Source organism: Arvicola amphibius, chromosome 10 (assembly GCF_903992535.2).
Source record: "Arvicola amphibius chromosome 10, mArvAmp1.2, whole genome shotgun sequence".
In the NCBI taxonomy this organism is placed as follows: domain Eukaryota; kingdom Metazoa; phylum Chordata; class Mammalia; order Rodentia; family Cricetidae; genus Arvicola; species Arvicola amphibius.
Genome location: NC_052056.1, coordinates 58,050,290 through 58,068,740, shown reverse-complemented (window position 1 = coordinate 58,068,740; position 18,451 = coordinate 58,050,290). Strand labels below are relative to the sequence as shown.

The 18,451-nt window shown below is 47.1% G+C and overlaps 1 protein-coding gene across 1 annotated transcript in view; it reads right to left on the bottom strand.

The window, feature by feature from the left end:
• Parp14 (poly(ADP-ribose) polymerase family member 14) overlaps window positions 1–17,422 on the bottom strand; it is a 33,824-nt gene extending 16,402 nt beyond the window's left edge. Inside the window, exons 1-6 of the mRNA XM_038346734.1 lie at window positions 17,190–17,422; window positions 11,300–11,430; window positions 10,126–10,159; window positions 8,216–8,440; window positions 4,973–5,209; window positions 867–3,115 (exon numbers count right to left, since the gene is read on the bottom strand). Of these exons, the coding sequence (XP_038202662.1) occupies window positions 867–3,115; window positions 4,973–5,209; window positions 8,216–8,440; window positions 10,126–10,159; window positions 11,300–11,430; window positions 17,190–17,376 (3,063 nt within the window). The 5' untranslated portion in view covers window positions 17,377–17,422. The remainder of the gene's footprint in view (window positions 1–866; window positions 3,116–4,972; window positions 5,210–8,215; window positions 8,441–10,125; window positions 10,160–11,299; window positions 11,431–17,189) is intronic.
• Between the last annotated feature and the right edge of the window lie 1,029 nt (window positions 17,423–18,451).

Sequence of the window (18,451 nt, the reverse complement as noted above, 5' to 3'; positions counted from 1 at the left end):
GTAAAGCTAGCCAGGTGGCAGGAAGCAGTCCGCTGCTCCTATCAGTACACATGTGCACACATGCACATACACATACACACGTGCACACACACAGATGCATGCACACACACGCACACACAGTCACTCTAAAGCTGAGGGATGAGGCAGAGAGGGTAGAGCAGTGGCTGCTCATGCTTATATTCCAAGGGTGTGTATGTGTGTGTTTGTGTGTGTGTGTATGTATATATATATGTATGTATATGTGTGTAGAGCTGAGATAGGGGGATTGCTGGGGCTTCCTTGCTGCCAGCCTATCTAAAAAAAAAAAAAAAAACATTAGTTTTCTGCAAAAGATCCACAAAACAAGAATTGTACTTACATGACTCCTAACATCTGGACCATCCTCCTGCCCACCCAATCACTCCTTCCTCACAAAGGACCCACAGATGGGATCCGGGAACTGAGCTCCCTTGTCCACTCTAGCACCCAAGGTCACCCTTACTGGTGTCATTGGTTGAATTCCTATCCTCTGCATTCCCCATGCACTCCCACACCTGTAACTGACAGAAGCCAGCACTAGATGGAGCAGACATGACAGATGGGAAATGACGATGCGGAGAGCCTTGCAGTGTCCCCTACTAGGGACCACAGTTACCAGGATGGAGTGACCCGTCCCAGAGCCCATTTGATCCTTACAGACACCCATCTCTATTCCTAAGTGATTTGGGAAGAAGTCCAGCGACCATGGAAAATGTTTGAAGGCCCAAGTAGGAGAGCAGGGAATTTTCCTCAGTCCTTTCCCTCCACCCAGTCTGTTTTTGGGTCCTCAATAAAGCTGGCAGATGCCAGTGACATCATAGCACATTGTTGGTGACAGGGACACTCACCTTGGCATTCTGTATATCTTCTTCCACCAGCCGGATTTTCAGGCCTTCTGAGGACACCAGCACATAGTCCTGTGTCTGCGGTTTCTGCGGCGTTTTCCCAGGTGGCACTAAATCTAACTCTGTTAAACTGGACTGGGAAGCTGCTGGGGAGAGGGTGGCTTTATATGTAGTTTCTACAGCTTCAGCAAAGGCCCCAGAAACCTTTGCAGATATGTCCACCAGATAAATCTTTTTCAAGGTGCGCCTGTCTGGCTTGCATTGGAAGTTGTCTTTGATGGCAGAAACAATGGTGGCCACACACTGGTCTAGGGGAAAGCCAAAGATTCCAGAGCTAATAGCCGGCAAGGCTATGGACTGACACTTGGCCTCCTCAGCTAAGGAGAGACTTCGTTCCACAGCTCTCTTTAATAGGCTCACGCACTCTTGGGCCTTATTTCCGTTCCACCGAGGCCCTACTGCGTGGACCACATGATGGCAAGGGAGCTTGCCTGGTTTTGAGATAACGGCACTGCCAGGTAGGACCACGCCACCCTTTCTCACTATTTTGTCACATTCTGCTTGAAGTTCAGGGCCGGCTGCATTTGAAAGAGCGAGGGCCAGGCCATCAATGTGTTTCAGATTCTCATTTGCCGCATTCACGACCACATCAGCAGGAAACTGAGCCAGGTCTCCCTGCTGTACAATCAGCGTGACTCCAGGGGCTATGTCCTTCTGTAAGAGGCAATTCTGTTCTTTAAGGCTGCCTTTGTCCTTCTCTGCACCCTCCTGGAGCTCAATGATGCATCCATACAGGCGTTTGATCTCGCTTTTGTAATAGGATGCTTTGTCCTGGAAGAAGTGCCTAGCACCAGGCTTATCGATCTGGAACCTTTTAATGCAGACTGAATCCCGAATTTGCTTGACCATGTCCATGCACTCTAGAACTTTACTCTTGGAGCCAGTTAGTAAAATGCCTTTTAGTTCATCTTCCAGCTTAAAACTTACCTGCACATTGGTCTTCCTTATCTTTGGCCAGAACAGATTCTTATCTGCCCTTAAATACTCGATAATTAACAATGATTCTATTTCTACCAGTCTTTCAATTTTCATCTTATTTTCCAAGAACTCAAAAAGTTGACCATAGATTTCATTCACTTCTGTCACACAGCCTGCAATGATGACCTCCGCCGGTGTACCTGAAGTTAATTCATTCTTTATCATAATGCTTGCAGTTGAGAGGTGTCTTTTTTGCAGAAGGTTAATTTTCTTTTTCCACACATTGCCTCTAAAAACGTCCTTGTCTTCAACTTCAATGATTTTATAACTCAAAGCATCAAGCATTTTCTTCTCTGCTTCTGCCAGGGCTCTGAAAGAACAGGCCATCAAGAGAAGAACTGTACTATTCAGCTCATACGTGGCAAGAATTTTCTGTGCTTCAAAAAGAGTCTTGGAGAATTCCTGACTGTCCACTTGCTGCAGAAACATGAAGACTTCAGAAGGAAGCGGGACGTCTTTCTTAGGCATGGAATATACCTTTTCCTGGGTGTCACACTTTACTTTATACACATCTGCACGGAATCCCTTAAAGCACAGGTGCTGAGTGGCAGCATCATAATGAATCTCCATCTCTGGGTTCTCTTTCCTTAGATCATCCAGGAAACCACTGTGTTGTAAAAGAAAATGTTTCCCCCGAGAAATGGCCACTTTCTCCTCCAGACTCTGCTCCTCCTTTCGGACCTTTTCCGTGGTGCTGTCTATTAACTCCTTGATTTTCTGGCCGATGTCTTGGACATCTTCTGATTTTCCAGCTAAGGTAAGACTCTCCTTATCAAACTCAATCAGAACCCTGTCATCTCCTAACTCATGCTGTATGATGTCCCACACTGGCGGATACACTTCAAACACCTTAACTTCGTACTTAGACTTGATGCCAGACAGCACCTCGGAGGCGTCTCTCTGCCAGGTCTTGATGCTTGGTCTGTGACTGACTAAGGTGGCAGCAGGTCTGACAGTCACTGTGCCGTCGATGTCAGACCATGTTAGCTCACAGTGACAGCGTCTCATTTTGTCATTTATCTCCTTGATCAGATGGTTATGTTTTTGAAAGAACTTCCATAAAGGAAGGCCCAGTGACTCTTGGAAAGATGCTGGAAGCTTGACCAGTGGCTTCTCCTCGCCATACAAGGCTGTGCCCAGAGAAGGATAATAGGGGAAGACAGACAGTGGCATCCTGTTGAAACTGTGCTTCTTGGCCAGAATGGTGTCTAACACTTTAGAAACAAAACAAAACAAACAAACAAAATAACAGTAATCTCAATATTATGCATTTCCAAAGAACACAAAACAAAACAAACTTTTCGGGAGGGCAAAAAGTCATTGATGTTTGTAGAACTCAAAGGTGGCATTCTCCCATGTGCTCAGCTGTAGATTGATGCTAACCGCAACAAGACAGACTCCATATAGGGCTATGATGACTTTATACACAAATGGCTCTACACTGAAATCATGCCAAGTCTATTTTTTCTGATGTCACTGATGTATGTGGCATAATAAGGAACAGATACAAATTTGGACACAAGCATGGGGTTGGTGTTTGTACCAGCACAAGGATTGGTTTAAGGGCTGGGGAGATGGCATATCAGCTAAGAGCACTAGGCCACTCTTCTGAAAGCCCCGGATTCAATTCCCAGCACCTACACAGAAGCTCACAACTATCTGTAACTCCTGTTCCCTCACATGGATATACATGCAGACAAGACATCAATGCACACAATAAAAAATAAAGAAAGAAAGAATTTAAAAAAAATCATTTTAATCCTCTGGGTGGATCATTCTGCATTCTGTCCCTTCCTGTATAGTCCCAGAATTTAACTTCTATAGATAACTTCATTTCACAGGAGAAGATAATTGGAACAACACTCTGTATAACTTTCCCAAGGGCTTTACATAAATTTCCTGTGTTTACTCTTGACAGTGGCCTTCTCAGGTAGAGATTCTATTACACCCTTAGATGGAGGTGAGAAAGCTGAGGCTGGGGAAAGTCAGGGTTCTATAAACCCAGGGAAGTATCTGAGCTAATTGCCAGTGTGAGCCAACCCGGACCCCATGGTCTTGTTCCTATACCAAATCAAAATCATCCTCACAGTCACTGGAGAGTCCAGCCCCAGAGGTCACAATTTAGTAAGGCCTTCCCCATTAAAATCTCCCGGTCACCATTTGTACCAGGAGAGCCACCACAACCCACCCCTGACTGAATGCTCACATTCTCTCTCTTTCTCCAGAACTTGCCTCACTTTGTTTTAGCTGTTGGGCAAGTGTAAGTAGTATCAGCATGGAAATTAGAATCAATCCCGCAACAACTTGGATTTAATGGCACCCATGGCAGGATGCTAAAACATAATACCCTGGTGAAGGACTCAGGCCTGAGGGAAGTAATGTGACCTTCAGAGGCCCAACCTCCCACAGGGCTCCAGAGAGGATGGACAGCCTGAGTGACCTCCAGCTCAGACTCAGCACCTCCTTAGGCCAAGCACTACTGAGGGACTGTTTCCTTTCCTCCTACAGCATCCTCTGAGGTAACTCCAACACTACCTCTACAGATGGGAAAACAAAAGGTTTGAGGGCTCACAAAGGTCACCAGGCCAGTGGCCACCAGTCAGGATTGTAAGTCAAGTCTGTCCAACTCAAGAACCACTGAAGATGTCATTAACAACAGGACTTCCATCTCCTCCTGAGGTTATGAGAAGTCACCCATTATCCCGTCTCAGCACAGGGACAGCATAAGGGGAACAGGAACACTTTCCAGAACTCCACATGCTTCTGAGTCCATCTCTTCCTAAACCTGTTGATTAGAGAATCAATGCAGGGACAAAAAACACAGATCTATGGCGGTGAGTACGGCGTGTCAACGTTCCTAGAATGGCGACATCCAGTCACAGGCTGGACTCGTCAGAGGCTCTCCCTGTCTCTCATGAGCTTGTGCTGCTCCTCCAGAGCCTGCCTTGCTGCCCTCATTCTGCACCAAATCCAGATGAATGAGAGACTGGTGTCATTCCTGACAGATTAAGGAATGGCTGAAATGGCCAACCATCCAGGTCTTGCCCGGGTGGCAGGCCAAGGCACATTACCTTTGCAGTCTGAAAACTCAACCAGCGCCGAGCTCTCTTCTGGGAAACACTCAACGCGGGTGACTCTTCCACCCCCATTGGAAGGGTTTTCAAAGTAGAGCTGTAGCTGGTAGTCATCGACCCCAGGAGGCAGGTTTTCCACCCTAACTACTTTTGTTGTTTCCAGAAGTCTCGGGGCAAGCTGCAGCTGTCGGTTCGAATGGTGACCGATACAATCAATGATAAATTTTTTGGTATCTACAAACAAAAAAAATGAGAAATTTTCAGTGACATCTCTATATGGTATGGAAGAAATGGCTTGGCTACAACCCAGAAAGGTGAACTAGCCAGTTGCTGTATTTTCTCCTACTGAGCTGTGCTTTGGCCATGGCCAACCCTCCTGAGTGCACTCCTCACAATGCTTCCCCTCTCCCCATTTTCTCAAGTCCATTTATTCCCACTGTGGCAGCAGGTAGGAGCCCACATCCACAGCCAGGCTCCTGACTCCAAACACACATCCAGGCAGAACTTTCTGTTTTCTTTTCATGTTGCCATGGACAAGTAGTCATGAATCAGGTATGGTGGTGCACGCCTTTAACCCTAGCACTTGGGAGGCAGAGACATGCAGATCTCTGTGAGTTTGAGGCCAGCGTGGTCTACAGAGCTAGGTTCAGAATAGCCAAGGCTACACAAAGAAACCCTGTCTCAAAAACCAAAACCCAAACAAAAACAAACAAAAAAAGCCAACAACAAAAACTCAACTAGCTATGTTTTCAAAGTTCTCTTTTGTCCTTGTATACACAGTTGCCTATGTCTGCAGTGCCCTTGTCTGAGATGCTCTTCTCCAAATGGGAGTCGGTGGTTTTATTGTATGGCTAAGGATAAAATTGAACCATGCTACCAAAATAGGGCTCTGTCTACAGTGCCCCCTCCTCTATTTTTTCAGTTGGTCCTATTTACTTTCAGGACTCAGACTAACTATCTCTTTAAATTAACAAGGGGATGGTGGGCCTGTCATGTGCCAATCATTGTGCTGGGATCTGGGAAATGAATACAAGTCCTTGTTTGTATATCACTGGGAAGGTATGGATCTTAAGCACAGCTGAATTGCCTTTTGGACTCCAATAAGGAACAGATGAAATGGAGAATCAGACTTGGACCATATACGGTCTATATCTGGTCTCTAATTGGAACACTAAAGCGGGGGTTGCCAAATGGATAAGAGGAGGGAGCAGTAGCAGCATGAACAAGCTTGGTGTCCTATGGAGATGGTCAGGTGGCACTGCTGGAGGACACACTCAGGTGGGGACAACTATGCACGGTCCTGTCTCCCACCTCTCTCTGGTTACTATACCTGGGAAACAGCCTCTCTTTCTCCACTATTCATTAACACACATGCCTCCTCCTCCTCCCAGACTGAGTTCCTCTAGGGAGGGAACTATGATTTTAGTCATCTTTGTGCCTCAGCCCCTACACCAGTACCTGGCCCTTAACAGTGGCCATAGTTTAGACCGAAACTGTCCCTGAGGCCCATGTGTTAAAGTCTTAGTCCTCACCCAGGTGCTATGGGAAGTAGTGAATCCTTTAACAAGTGAGGCCTGTGGGAAATGTCCCAGTCATTGATGGGGGAGGTAAGGATAAAACGACCCTGGCTTCTCTCTCTCTCTCTGCCTCTGCCTCTCTCTCTTTATCTCTGTCTGTCTGTCTCTCTCTGTGTCTCTGTCTGTCTGTCTGTCTCTGTCTCTGTCTCTGTCTCTCTCTCCTATATGCTACCACTATGCATACCGTTTCAACATAAGCCCCAGGGCAGCAGGGCTAACCGACCATGAACTGAAGCCACCCAAACTGTGAACTGGCATATCTCTCTCTTTTTTGGAGGCTGGTGACCTCTGGTGTTTATTACAGTAACAGAAGCTAACACAGAATGCACTCAAGATTGTTGATCAGTGAACAGCTGCAAGATCATTTCAATTTAAATTTCCCTTTATGGGTCTGGAGAGATGGCTCAGAGGTTAACAGCCCTTGCAGCCTTTGCAGAGGACTGTGATTCAGTTCCCAGCATCCACTTGGAAGCCCACAACCATCTGTAACTCCAGTTCCAGGAGAATCCAAGGGCCCCTACTGGCTGCTTCAGGCACTGCATGCATGCGGTACACAGATACATGCAGGCATGTACACATAAAATAAACAAATCTTTAAATTTCTGTTTATAATAAATAATAATAAATTTGAAATAAGTGTCTTTATCAAATCCTTAACATGTCTGAGGTACTATCTCACTTAATCTTCACAGGAATTTACATAAGTATGATCATCCCCATTTTATGGCTGAGTGGATGAGGACCAGAGAAAATAACTTGGTCAGCTTTATACAACTGGTTATGTGACAGGACCAGAATTCTGACCACAGCACCTGTGAGCTTGACTGACACCCACCGCTGTGCCCATGGGACATGGGGCTTAGATTTGGAAATCTGCCATGTTTTAGGTGGAGCTGGGTCTTGCTTATGACAATGCCCTAACAGAGCAGTCATTTTCTTTTCCATGTTTATGTGTGTGCACATGCCAGTGCGTGTGTGTGCGTGCATCTGGAGGTCAGAGGGCAACTTGTATGAGTCCCAGTGCTTTTGCCCATTCTTCCATCTTGCTGGCTGGGGCACTCATTTTCCCCATTAAGTGGGCTCCCTCATCTCCACGTGTTTGACCATGAAAGGGTTACATCATGAGAAGTGCTGTGTGGTAAAATAACAGGAAAAAGGGGAGTGGAAGTTGGCTGCTTGGGTTCAATTCTAGTTCCTCCATCTCTCAGCAACATTGAGCCCTGTCATAGGGTTGTTGAAAGGAAGGAATAAATTAATACATGCAGAGATTGGCAGGTGCCTGACACTGAGCACTAAGGGTAAGTTTGTTGGCATCATTGCCTTACAGAAGTGTGACATGGTGACAGGCCAGTCTTAACCCCTCCTGGGAAGTAGAGGAAGAGTTCAAACTCCTCCACTTAGAATCGCCTGGGACTTTGTATTTCTCTCCCCACCCACTCAGACAATCATGTAATAAAGGGCAGTCTATGAAACAAAAACTAAATTGGATCTCAAAATGAATTTGTTCATCTTTCCATAATCTGAGGGGAAAGGCACCTGTATTGGCTTAGAGACCCTTTTTACTCACTACAACAAAGTGTCACATACTCAGAGATGTCCCAGACCCTGGGGTGTGGTGGACAGAAGCCTGGGGATGCAGGGCCTCCCTGGGCCTAGGGCTCACCTATTGGCTTCTGAAAGGTAACCACGGCAACGCCAAAATCTCGGATCACTTCCACCTTGAAGTCCTCACTGGGGAAGCCACTTATATTCTCCACTAGGATGGTCAGCACTATGTCAGTCACCTTCTCTGGCAGGTTTTCAAATGCCACCATGGAGGAAACAGTTTCACATTCTTTAGGGACATCTTCCGTTCTGTTGCTGGGAGAATGTGTTGTGTCCAAATCATCTGAGGAAATTGGAAATAACAATGAAAGGTGTAAAGTATTAAATCATGGTTTTATTAAGTACATTATCCTCCCTTTCCCATATCTTGGCTAACTCTGCTAAAAGGAAATCACAGTAGAACTTTTGAACTAGTGAATTAAAAACTAAAATGTAGCCAGGTGTGGTGGCACATGCCTTTAATCCCAGCACTCCAGAGGCGGGGGCAGGCAGATCTCTATAAGCTCCAGGCCAGCCTGGTCTACAGAGTGTGTTCAAAAACAAAACCAAAAATGTAGTATTTGGGGGTTTTGTTGTTCTTAGTGGATTATAAACCAAAATTAGCACTTGTTGTTTTATTTTGCGGTTGTTGTTATCACTAATTCAATTTTATCACTTTTCCTGCTCTGTCTTTCTGAGGAAGGGGCATCCTCCCTCATATGTGTCTCTCGAGTACTCGACTGTGATTATAGAACCAAGCTTCTACAGACAGGGTAGAGTCTTCATCTCTGTGCTGAGGGCACACGGCAGACAGCTGAGGCTCATCAGGTGTCCACTGCATTAGAGAACTACTGCTGGCCTCCCCAGAGGAGCAAAGGTATAGGAAGCTGTGTACATGCTGAACAAAGTCAGAGTTTAAAGATTCCACTGTAACCACATCAGTGAGGAATGGCTCCCTGGGTTAGATAGCTTGCTGTGTCAGTGTGAGGGCTGGAGCTTGAATCTCCAGCCCCCTTGTAAACAGCTGGGCATGGCTACATGTGCCCAGTGTGGAGAGCAGAAAGGGGCAGATCCCAGGAGCTCCCTGGCCAGCAAGCCTAGCCAAAGGGGCACACCTAGGTTCAGTGAGAGTCCCCGTCTCCAGGCTGGAAGGCAGAGTGATGCAGGGAATGAATTCCTTTCCCCAGGATTTGGTGTCTGCACCTCTTCATTGCTCTCGCTCACTGCATTCAGTATGGTTCCTCATTTGGTGCCCTTTACACGGGTATTATTAGCTGCTCCTTCATTTAAGTCTTGAGCAGGACCCACCCACTAGCACAGCCAGAGACCTGACCCCAGCCCCAGAGCTGGCTGGTTCCTATACAGTTGAGGAAGGAAGAGCTGGTGCTACCCAGAGAGACACACACAGCAAGCATCCACAACAAATCTGTCCTTAGCACGGCGGTGGTAGCACACACCCAGCACTCCGGAGGCAGAGGCAGGTGGATCGCTGTGAGTTGGAGGCCAGCCTGGTCTACAAGAGCAAGTTCCAGGACAGGCTCCAAAACTACAGAGAAACCCTGTCTTGAAAAACCAAAAAAAAAAAAAAAAAATCCTCTCCTTGCTCTCCTTGCCAGTACAAGTTCTGTCCTTGCTATTACTGGCCACCAAAGCACAAGGGTCCATCACCACCTCCCACATCTTCATCTTCCTCTCCTCTTTTCAGCTGTAGATATCTCCCAATGCAAAAAAACAAAAACAAAACCAACCAAACAAACAAAGCTGGTCCTGTTCCTCTGACGGTAACCAGAAGAGCAATGGGCTTCCTCATGGAATGCTTTAAACACATCGGGCTCAGACTGGAAAGATGATGCCACTGCAGGGGGCTCCAAAGTGCATGGAACCTGTCTGGTGTGAATCTAGACATCTAGACGAAGCTCTCCCAAGCTACTTGTTTAATAAACACAAAAATGCCTGGTCAACACCGGGGCTACCTTAGCTGAGACTTACCTTTTTCTGTAGCTCCTTTTTTGGTCTTGAATTCCTAAAAGGCAAACAGCAAGACAGCATTAATACAAGAATCATTTCTTTTTGTTTGGGTTTTGTTTGGTTGGTTTTTGTTTCCTTGTTTGCGTATTTGTTTGTTTGTTTGGTTTTATTTGTTTCTTCAAGACAGACTTTCTCTGTGTAACTCTCTGACTGTCACGGAACAAACTCTGTAGACCAGGTTGAACCTTGAACTCACAAAGATCCACCTGCCTCTGCCTCCTGAGAGCCAAGATTAAAGGTGTGTGCCACCATCACCTGGAGACTATGAATCATTTTATATATAAATAAAATACCTCTTGGGCCAGGCTGGAGATGTCAGTTAACTGAAATGATAATGACACATTTGAATAATGGGCTAGAGCATGGCTCGAAAGCTACATGTCACAGCGTGTCTTCTTGCTGGTCACAGCAATCACTGATGAAATGAGACCCACACAGGAGACTCCCGTGAGGCAGCTTAGCCCATGGTTTGCCTGACTTGGCACTTAGTTCATGTTTACTGTATGAACGCGTGTGCTTCAGAGAGGTCCCTGACAATCTTCTTCACAGCTGAGGGAGTAGCACATGAGGTGTACACCGCTGGCCTCAAGATGATGGAAACAAAATGGCAGGCTTCTGGTTATAAAAACACCGAGACCAATGGATACAAATTTTGACATTCCAAATTCATTACTATCTCACCCTGAAACCTGGACTCTTCCAAAAGTGACAAAAAAAATGACTGCTTCTCCATTGTTTACAGTCCTTGCTCCCTCCAGAGTCCCAAGCTGCCATTCTCAGGCTACTGTGACTTAGGCCCTGATCTACCATTTTTCATATATATATATATATATATATATATGTGTGTGTGTGTGTGTGTGTGTGTGTGTGTATGTGTATATATATGTGTGTGTGTGTGTGTGTGTGTGTGTGTGTATTTGGTTTTTTGAGACAGGGTTTTTCTGTGTAGCAGTCAGTCCTAGCTGTTCTGAAACTATCTCTTGTAGACCTGGCTGGCCTCAAACTCATGGAGATTTGCCTGCCTCTGCCTCCCTAGTGCTGGGATTACAGGTGAGCACCACCCCACCCAGCTCATCTCCACCATATTCATCATAGAGAATTCCACACACCTTGGATTAAGGCCCCGTGTCCTTACCTTTTCTGGAACTGCCTCCTTAGAGACCGAGGCTTTCTCTGGGTCTTCGGGCAACCGGACAGTTAACTTGAATGTCCCTTTTCCTGGCCACACTAACTCATGATTCTCTTTCTTCAGAACATTCTGCCGAACTGAAGCATTAAAAAAAAAAAAAAGATTTTTAAGCCAAATTTCAAGCAATCTTTCCTTACATAATTAGTCCATGATTTCTACAAATTCACCATTATGAGCCAGCAACTCAGCTTGTCTCCCTAAGCAGCAAGCCCTTGTAAAGAAAAAAAAAGAGAGAGAGAACTTAGCACAGGGATATGAATATCATTGCATGTGCATTATTCACGTTGTAGACATGTGGGCATATGGAGGAGAGCACACCACTGGTCACATGGAGGCCACAGCAGGACACTGGGCATTTTCCTGCATTTCTCTCTGCCTTTTAACCTGGAGATAGGGTTTCTCATTGAAGTTTCACCGTTGGCTAGGCTTGCCATGATCTGCCCATTTCTGCCCTCTACACTGAGCACATGTAGCCATGCCCAGCTGTTTACAAGGGGACTGGAGATTCAAATTCCGGCCCTCACACTTACACAGCAAGCTATCTATCCCAATGAGCCATTCCCCTGCCCCTAAACTTCCTGGGGTGGCGGGGTTTATTTGTTGATGGGGCTTTCTTGAGAAAAGGCTGCTATGTAGCCCTGGTTGGCCTAGAACTTGCTCTGTAGACCAGGCTGGACTTACACTCACAGAGACCTGCCTGCCTCTGTCTCTCAAGTGCTAGGATCAAAGCATGTGCTGCCATGCGCAGATTACTTTTAATGTTCTTTGCTTTAGCTTAGTTATTGAGTGTTCTTTAAGGGCCTTGAGATTACAAACACAGTTGCCAGCTCACGGTCTAATGGAAGGTCCTGGAAGCTTTAGGAAGTAAGGCCTAGAGGAAGTCAGATTTCCCCAGGGGAAGGGATGACCCTGGGACTCCAGCCCTTTCCTCCTTTTTGTATCACTACAGAGCCAAGAGTTCCCAATAGGGTGTGCTGCCTTGTGCCATTGTCCAAAAGCAGCAGGCCAACTGATTGTAGACCAAAAACCCCAAAATTATAGAGCCCAGGTAAACTCTTCTTCTATTCAGGGTGATTATCTCGGATATGTTATCACACAAGGGAACTCTGGGGAATCCCATCAGCATCCTGCTACACAAATCCTACATACACAGCCTCAGCCTTCTTCCTGACTACTGAGGTCAGTGGAATTGTGTTGAGCCAGTCAGTGCATCGCTTTGAAGAAACATAGAGTGTAGTAGTACAGAACCTGTACTGGACTCGGTGGGCACTGGAGGTGGGAATATTTATAATTACAGGGACAACTGGGTACATGGGGTGAGACCCATGCTGTAGGGAGATGACCCAGCTGGTCATAGCAGAATGACCAGGAGTTCAGCCATTAGCCTGCAATGATAAACAACCCACATTTAGTAGGAAAGGGAACAGAAAAAAAAAAAAAAAACAGACTAGAATGAGCTGCAGTGGTGGCACACAAATTTAATCCCAGCACTTGGGAGGCAAAACCAGGCAGATCTTTGTGAGTTTGAGGTCAGCCTGGTCTACAAAAGCTAGTTCCAAGACAGGTAGGCCAGTTTTATCAGAGAAACCCTGTCTCAAAACGAAACAAAGCAAATCAAACAAACAAACAAACAAAACATAATACAACAGATTTTGCAAAAACAGAATTAGAACACCAGACAGCTGACCTTAGTGAAACTCTACAGAATCCAAAGACTTGCCATTTGATTTCCAATTCACCCTCAGTCTAGCCGAGTGGCTATAAAGAAATAAACACTTCTGGAGCAGACTTTCCCCACTGAAAGTATTTTCTAGGAACGCTGTCAACCACATGAAGAGCTGTGAGAATGTGAACTGTGATATCAGAAGCTGCAGCCAGAGAGAGAAGAGGAAAATCAGTGTTGCTCAGACCATGGAGAAGCTGAAAGGAACTGGGAGGGGTGTGGCCATCATAGAGAACAGTAAAGGAACAGGAGGGGCGTGGCTATCATAGAGAACAGTAAAGGAAAAGGAGGGGCGTGGCCATCATAGAGAACAGTAAAGGAACAGGAGGGGCGTGGCCATCATAGAGAGCAGTAAAGGAACAGGAGGGGCGTGGCCATCATAGAGAACAGTAAAGGAACAGGAGGGGTGTGGCCATCATAGAGAGCAGTAAAGGAACAGGAGGGGCATGGCCATCATAGAGAACAGTAAAGGAACAGGGAGGGGCGTGGCCATCATAGAGAACAGTAAAGGAACAGGAATCAGCATGGCCATCATAGACCCAATAGGAACAGGAAGGGCGTAGCCAGCATGGAGAATAGAAAAGTAACTGGAAGACCCCTACCAGCATAGAGAACAAAAAGGAAAGAGAAGAGGAAATGAAAGGAAGGGGCAAGGCCAGTAGAGAACCAAAAGGAACAGGAGAGGTGTGGCCAGCTAGAAAATGGTGCAAACAGGTCAAGGAGAAAGATACCAGAGCCCTGGTGTTCACAGCTACTAGGGTCCCCTTGTTCTCTGATGGACAGCTAGTCTGACGAGCTCAGAGCCTATCACAAAGGGAAATATGATGGCTCTCCCACCTCAACCATGGAGACGGCAGGCCTAGAGACTTCACTTAGACGTACACCCAGATACAGACGTTAGAATCCATCTGAGAAGGAACATGGGACTCTAACTCTACTCTATGAGTAGTCAGGAGTTTCCAGAGAAGCTGTACCGGCTGGTGAGGGGACTGAAGACTGTTTGACCTCAGTGTGACCTCTGTGTGAACAATCTGAAGACTGTTACAGAATGTCCTGCACCTCTGTGGTACATCCTCCTCTTTCCTGGACTTTGGTGAAGTCCATCCAAGGCATCCAAACATGGCCGTCTCTTCTTGGATGTGTACAATGTATACGGGGCACAAGTATTGCCAGAGAGCCACGGTGGCCTTAACAGTGTGTGATTCCCATCCAGAAAGTGAATCCTGGAGGAGGAGGCAAAATTCTGACGTCTAGTCTCTCCCCTGTGCCCACTTCAAGTCAGCAATGTTCAGTTTTACTTAAGAAGGTGGGTTCTAGGGACGCAGAGATGACTCCATGGTTAAGAAAACTTGGCTGCTCTTCTAGAAGACCCCGATTCTGTTACCAGCTCCCACATAATGGCCTATGATATCTGTACATCCAGTTCCAGGGGATTTGATGCCCTCTCATGACCTCTGCAGGCACTGTATGCATGTGATATACAGACATATAAAGAGCAAACATCCATACACATGCAATACAAATAAATATTTTCTGTAGGTTTGTATGGTTTTCAGAGACAAGGTTTCTCTGTGTAACAGTCCTTACTGTCCTGGTATTTGCTTTGTAAACCAGGCTGGCTTTAAACTCACAGAGATCTGTGTGCCTCTGCTTTCTGAGTGCTGTGATTAAAGGCATGCACCACCACTGACTGCCCAGTCACATTATATTTTAAAAAGATGAGTTCCTTTACTTCAAGAATACCTAGGCCCTCACTTAATAAACAGGAGCCCATTTAGGACTAGAACGTATGATAAAGTGTGTCCACCTGAAATGGGGTTACAGGGACTTGAGCTTGGGTCTGAGAGTATAGCTCAGTGTCCTAAGGGAAAAAAGACCTACATACTCAACAGTACACGAATCCAGTTGACCTACAAAGGTGAGACCTCCCTGTTGGTACAGGCATACACTACTGCACTGGTAGGCTCAGTAGTCCTGCCCAGCTGGTGTAGGTTTACATGAATAGAGTCATGTTTGCTCAGGGTGTTTCTGGGATGGAGGGTGGGGCCTCTACAGGAGAGGAAAGCTGCTGCCCTAGGACTGCAGGGTAAGTCTGCTGGGAAATTCCAGCTGCCTTGCTGAGGAGGAAGTGGGGCCTCAAATAGGAAACTGAAAGTGATCTGGTCACCCCAAAGACTGGCCTGCAACAATGTTCCATTTTAATGCTCTGAGTCATCTGTGTTGGGAGTGAAATGAGAGGAATCAGCTGAGCCACCTGGGAGAAGAGGGGGCTGGGAGCCCCTGAGGGAGAAAGCTGAGCTGGGGTGTGAGCCCAGCCCCTCAGCCGCCCAGGGCCTGCTGTGAAGGCTACAGTTGGGATTGCACCCTCACAACCATACTTCCCCGTGTTGTGTATGTCACTAAACTACCAGTATCTTAGAGATCTCCATTTTTGTTGGTTTGAGGGTCTCAATAAACAACAGAGATTTTTCAGACTTCAGCACATCCCAGTCACTTCAGAGGGCTGGTGGCAAATGCTTCCCCACTCACCCACATTCTCTGTACTAAAGTGTCTAGAATAGAGCTGGGGCTGGGTCTAGTTCCCCCACCCTCCCTGTGACCAGGATGCAGTAGTCTGTACTCCTAACATGCAACCAACATTTGGAGACAGCTCAAGAGAAGAACACACTCCATAAGGGTTGTGTCTGCTGGAGTAGTCACAGCTGGGATCAAACTGGGAACCCTCTAACCCTCTGAGGTGGTTCTCAAACTGTGGGTCGCGACCCCTTTGAGGGTCAAAGGTCCTTTCTCAGAGGTAGCCTAAGACCATCAGAAACAGAGATATTTACATTACAGTTCATAGCAGTAGCAGAATAACAGGAAGTAGAATGAAAATAATTTTATGATTGGGGTCACCACAGAATGTATTATAGGGTTGTAGCAGTAGGAAGGTCGAGAACCACTGCCCTAGGAATAGAGAAAATGAGAAAACAGGGTCTGCTACCAGCTGTCTGTGGAGCATGCCCTGGTGAAATCAAACCTAGGACAATAAGGTTCTTGCTTTCCAGAGGGATTCAGTGCCCTGCAGACCTCTCCTGCCTCCTGCCCGGGCTTTCTGAAAACTTGTGTCAATACCCTCTACACCTGTTTCTTTTATTTTTTCTTCTTGGTTCCTTGTTTGGCTGTTATCTTGTCTACAGCCTGGCTTCCTTGGCCTCCTTGCCCCTTGTTTGCTCCAAAGGTCTCTCCAAATCCAAGGACAAGAGGGAGGAATTGTCTGCATTCTGAGGATGCCCCTTGTCTACAAAATCTCAGGTGGGGCCTGGTGGTAGTGGCACACTCCTTTAATCCCACCACTCTGGAGGCAGAAGCAGGCAGATTTTTCTGAGTTCGAGGCCATTCTGGTTTATAAGAGCTAGTTCCAGGACAGGCTCAAAAGCTACAGAGAAACTCTGCCTGCAAAAACAAAAATCAAACAAACAAAAATATCTCAGGTGGGAACTAATGGAGGCCTTCCTGGAGTCACAGGTCTGGGCAGTCACCACCCTGAGAAAGCAAGGCTGGGCTTCCCTTGCAGATTGCAGACACAAGTGGGGAGCATTCAACTGCTCAATGAATAGTTCTGGAGCCTTCCTGCCATGAGGGAACCCTCTGGAATGTCCACCCCCAGCTCAAAGCCCACAACCACTTCAGGCCACCCTGGGGCAGAAGGACAAAGCAGGAACTTTGTCAAGGCTGTGGCACAAGAGCCCTGGGGCTTTTTCCCCCTCAAACTCACCTCCCAAAGACATTGTCCCCCACTCCCCAGCTAGTAGAACTCAGTAGTGCTAGCTGACCCAAGACTCCGAAAGATTCTTAATTCTTTAACTGCACCACTTGAATAATAAAAGCATTTTTAAAAAGGAAAGGAAAGGAAGAAAGAACGAAAGAAGGAAGAAAAAGCAAAGCACGGGAAGGCACACAGCTCCAGGAAGCTCCTGGAAGAGCAAGAACTGCCACTCCTGGATGCGCTGGCCACTCCCGATTCTGATCCCAGGATCTCCCGCTCCCATTGCGCTGCTCGGAGTTCTGGGCCAGGCACTGATGGCCCGAACCCCTTGCAGGGCAACCCTTTTCGACCTTTTAGCCTCTCACCGTCCTCCGGGGAAAAGAGCACCAGGAAGCTTGCCGGGCTCCCGGGCTGCGGAACGACCTCGCACTCCCCTCCGCCGGACTTCTTCCGGCTCTGGAAGTACATTTGCAACTTGTTGATTAAAGTTTTCGGGGGGTCTAGGCCCCAAGACCCCTCGACCAGCAGCGGGAAGGGCCCGGACGCTGCCATCCTGGCAGGCCTGCGAGACCGCTACTGCTGGGTCGCCTAAAGCTGCGCAGAGTTTACTTTGAGTTAACTTCTCTTTCGGTTTCATTTCCTGGAAATTCCTCAGCGTCCTTACTTTCTATTTTCACCTAGCTGACCCCGAATTGGAATAATGCATCACCCCCTACACACACCCCAGAGCACTCCTAGTTCCCTCTTTATTTTCCAGCCCCCAACAGAAGTGAGTCAGTCCCCCTGAGCTGGCAGTCCTCAGGACTCTGGTCTGCAGTGCACCTTACACAGTGGCTCCCTAGCTGGGCTCAGCCTGCACTTCAGCCACAGCTGAGCTCTGCTCCATCCCTAAGATAACTTCAGTTTACACAAAACCCACATTGTATGAGAGAAGAAAAGGGGCTCACAAATGATCCTCTCTGGATGCTCTCTGCTCACTTGGGGACCACTCCTCAGAATTTGATCTGCCTTTTTCCTGCTTCTGAATTCTGTTTTCTCATTCGTGAACACTGTGTCTACAAACTCCCACTTTTGAGGAACATGTGCTAGACACCAATTATGCTTTCGGGGGTGTACAACACAGGGACACAGATGTGGGGACACAGGAGAGAAGACAGTAAACAGGTGTTGCTGGAGCAGGAGAGCAGGGGCTCCCAGCCTAATTATGGGAAGGACAGAAGAGCTTATGGGCAGGTGACATGGCACCTGAAGCCTAAGGAGGATCAAGAAAGGTCCTTAGATGATTGGGGGAAGGAAGACTCTGGGAGGTGATTCACATGCACAGAATCACCAGGGCTGCTGCATGGTGCTGGAGTGGACTCAGGAGAAAGAAGGCTGCCGACCTGCACACTGCAGAGAGGCCTGGAGGAAACGTGGGCTCTAAGCTGCCACTGAAGGCAGCATTTGCTGAAGGATGTGAAAAGTTCAGCCTGGAGTAGGGCAAAAGACTGGATCCTAGCGCAGGAGTGAAGAGGGCTGACTGGGACAGGGGTGAGAAGAGCTGGGACCGTGTGTGTCCTCAACATGCAATGAGCAGATGTGTGAGACAGTTAGCAGCTTTGCCACTCCAGGGTTAGGGTGTGTTGGC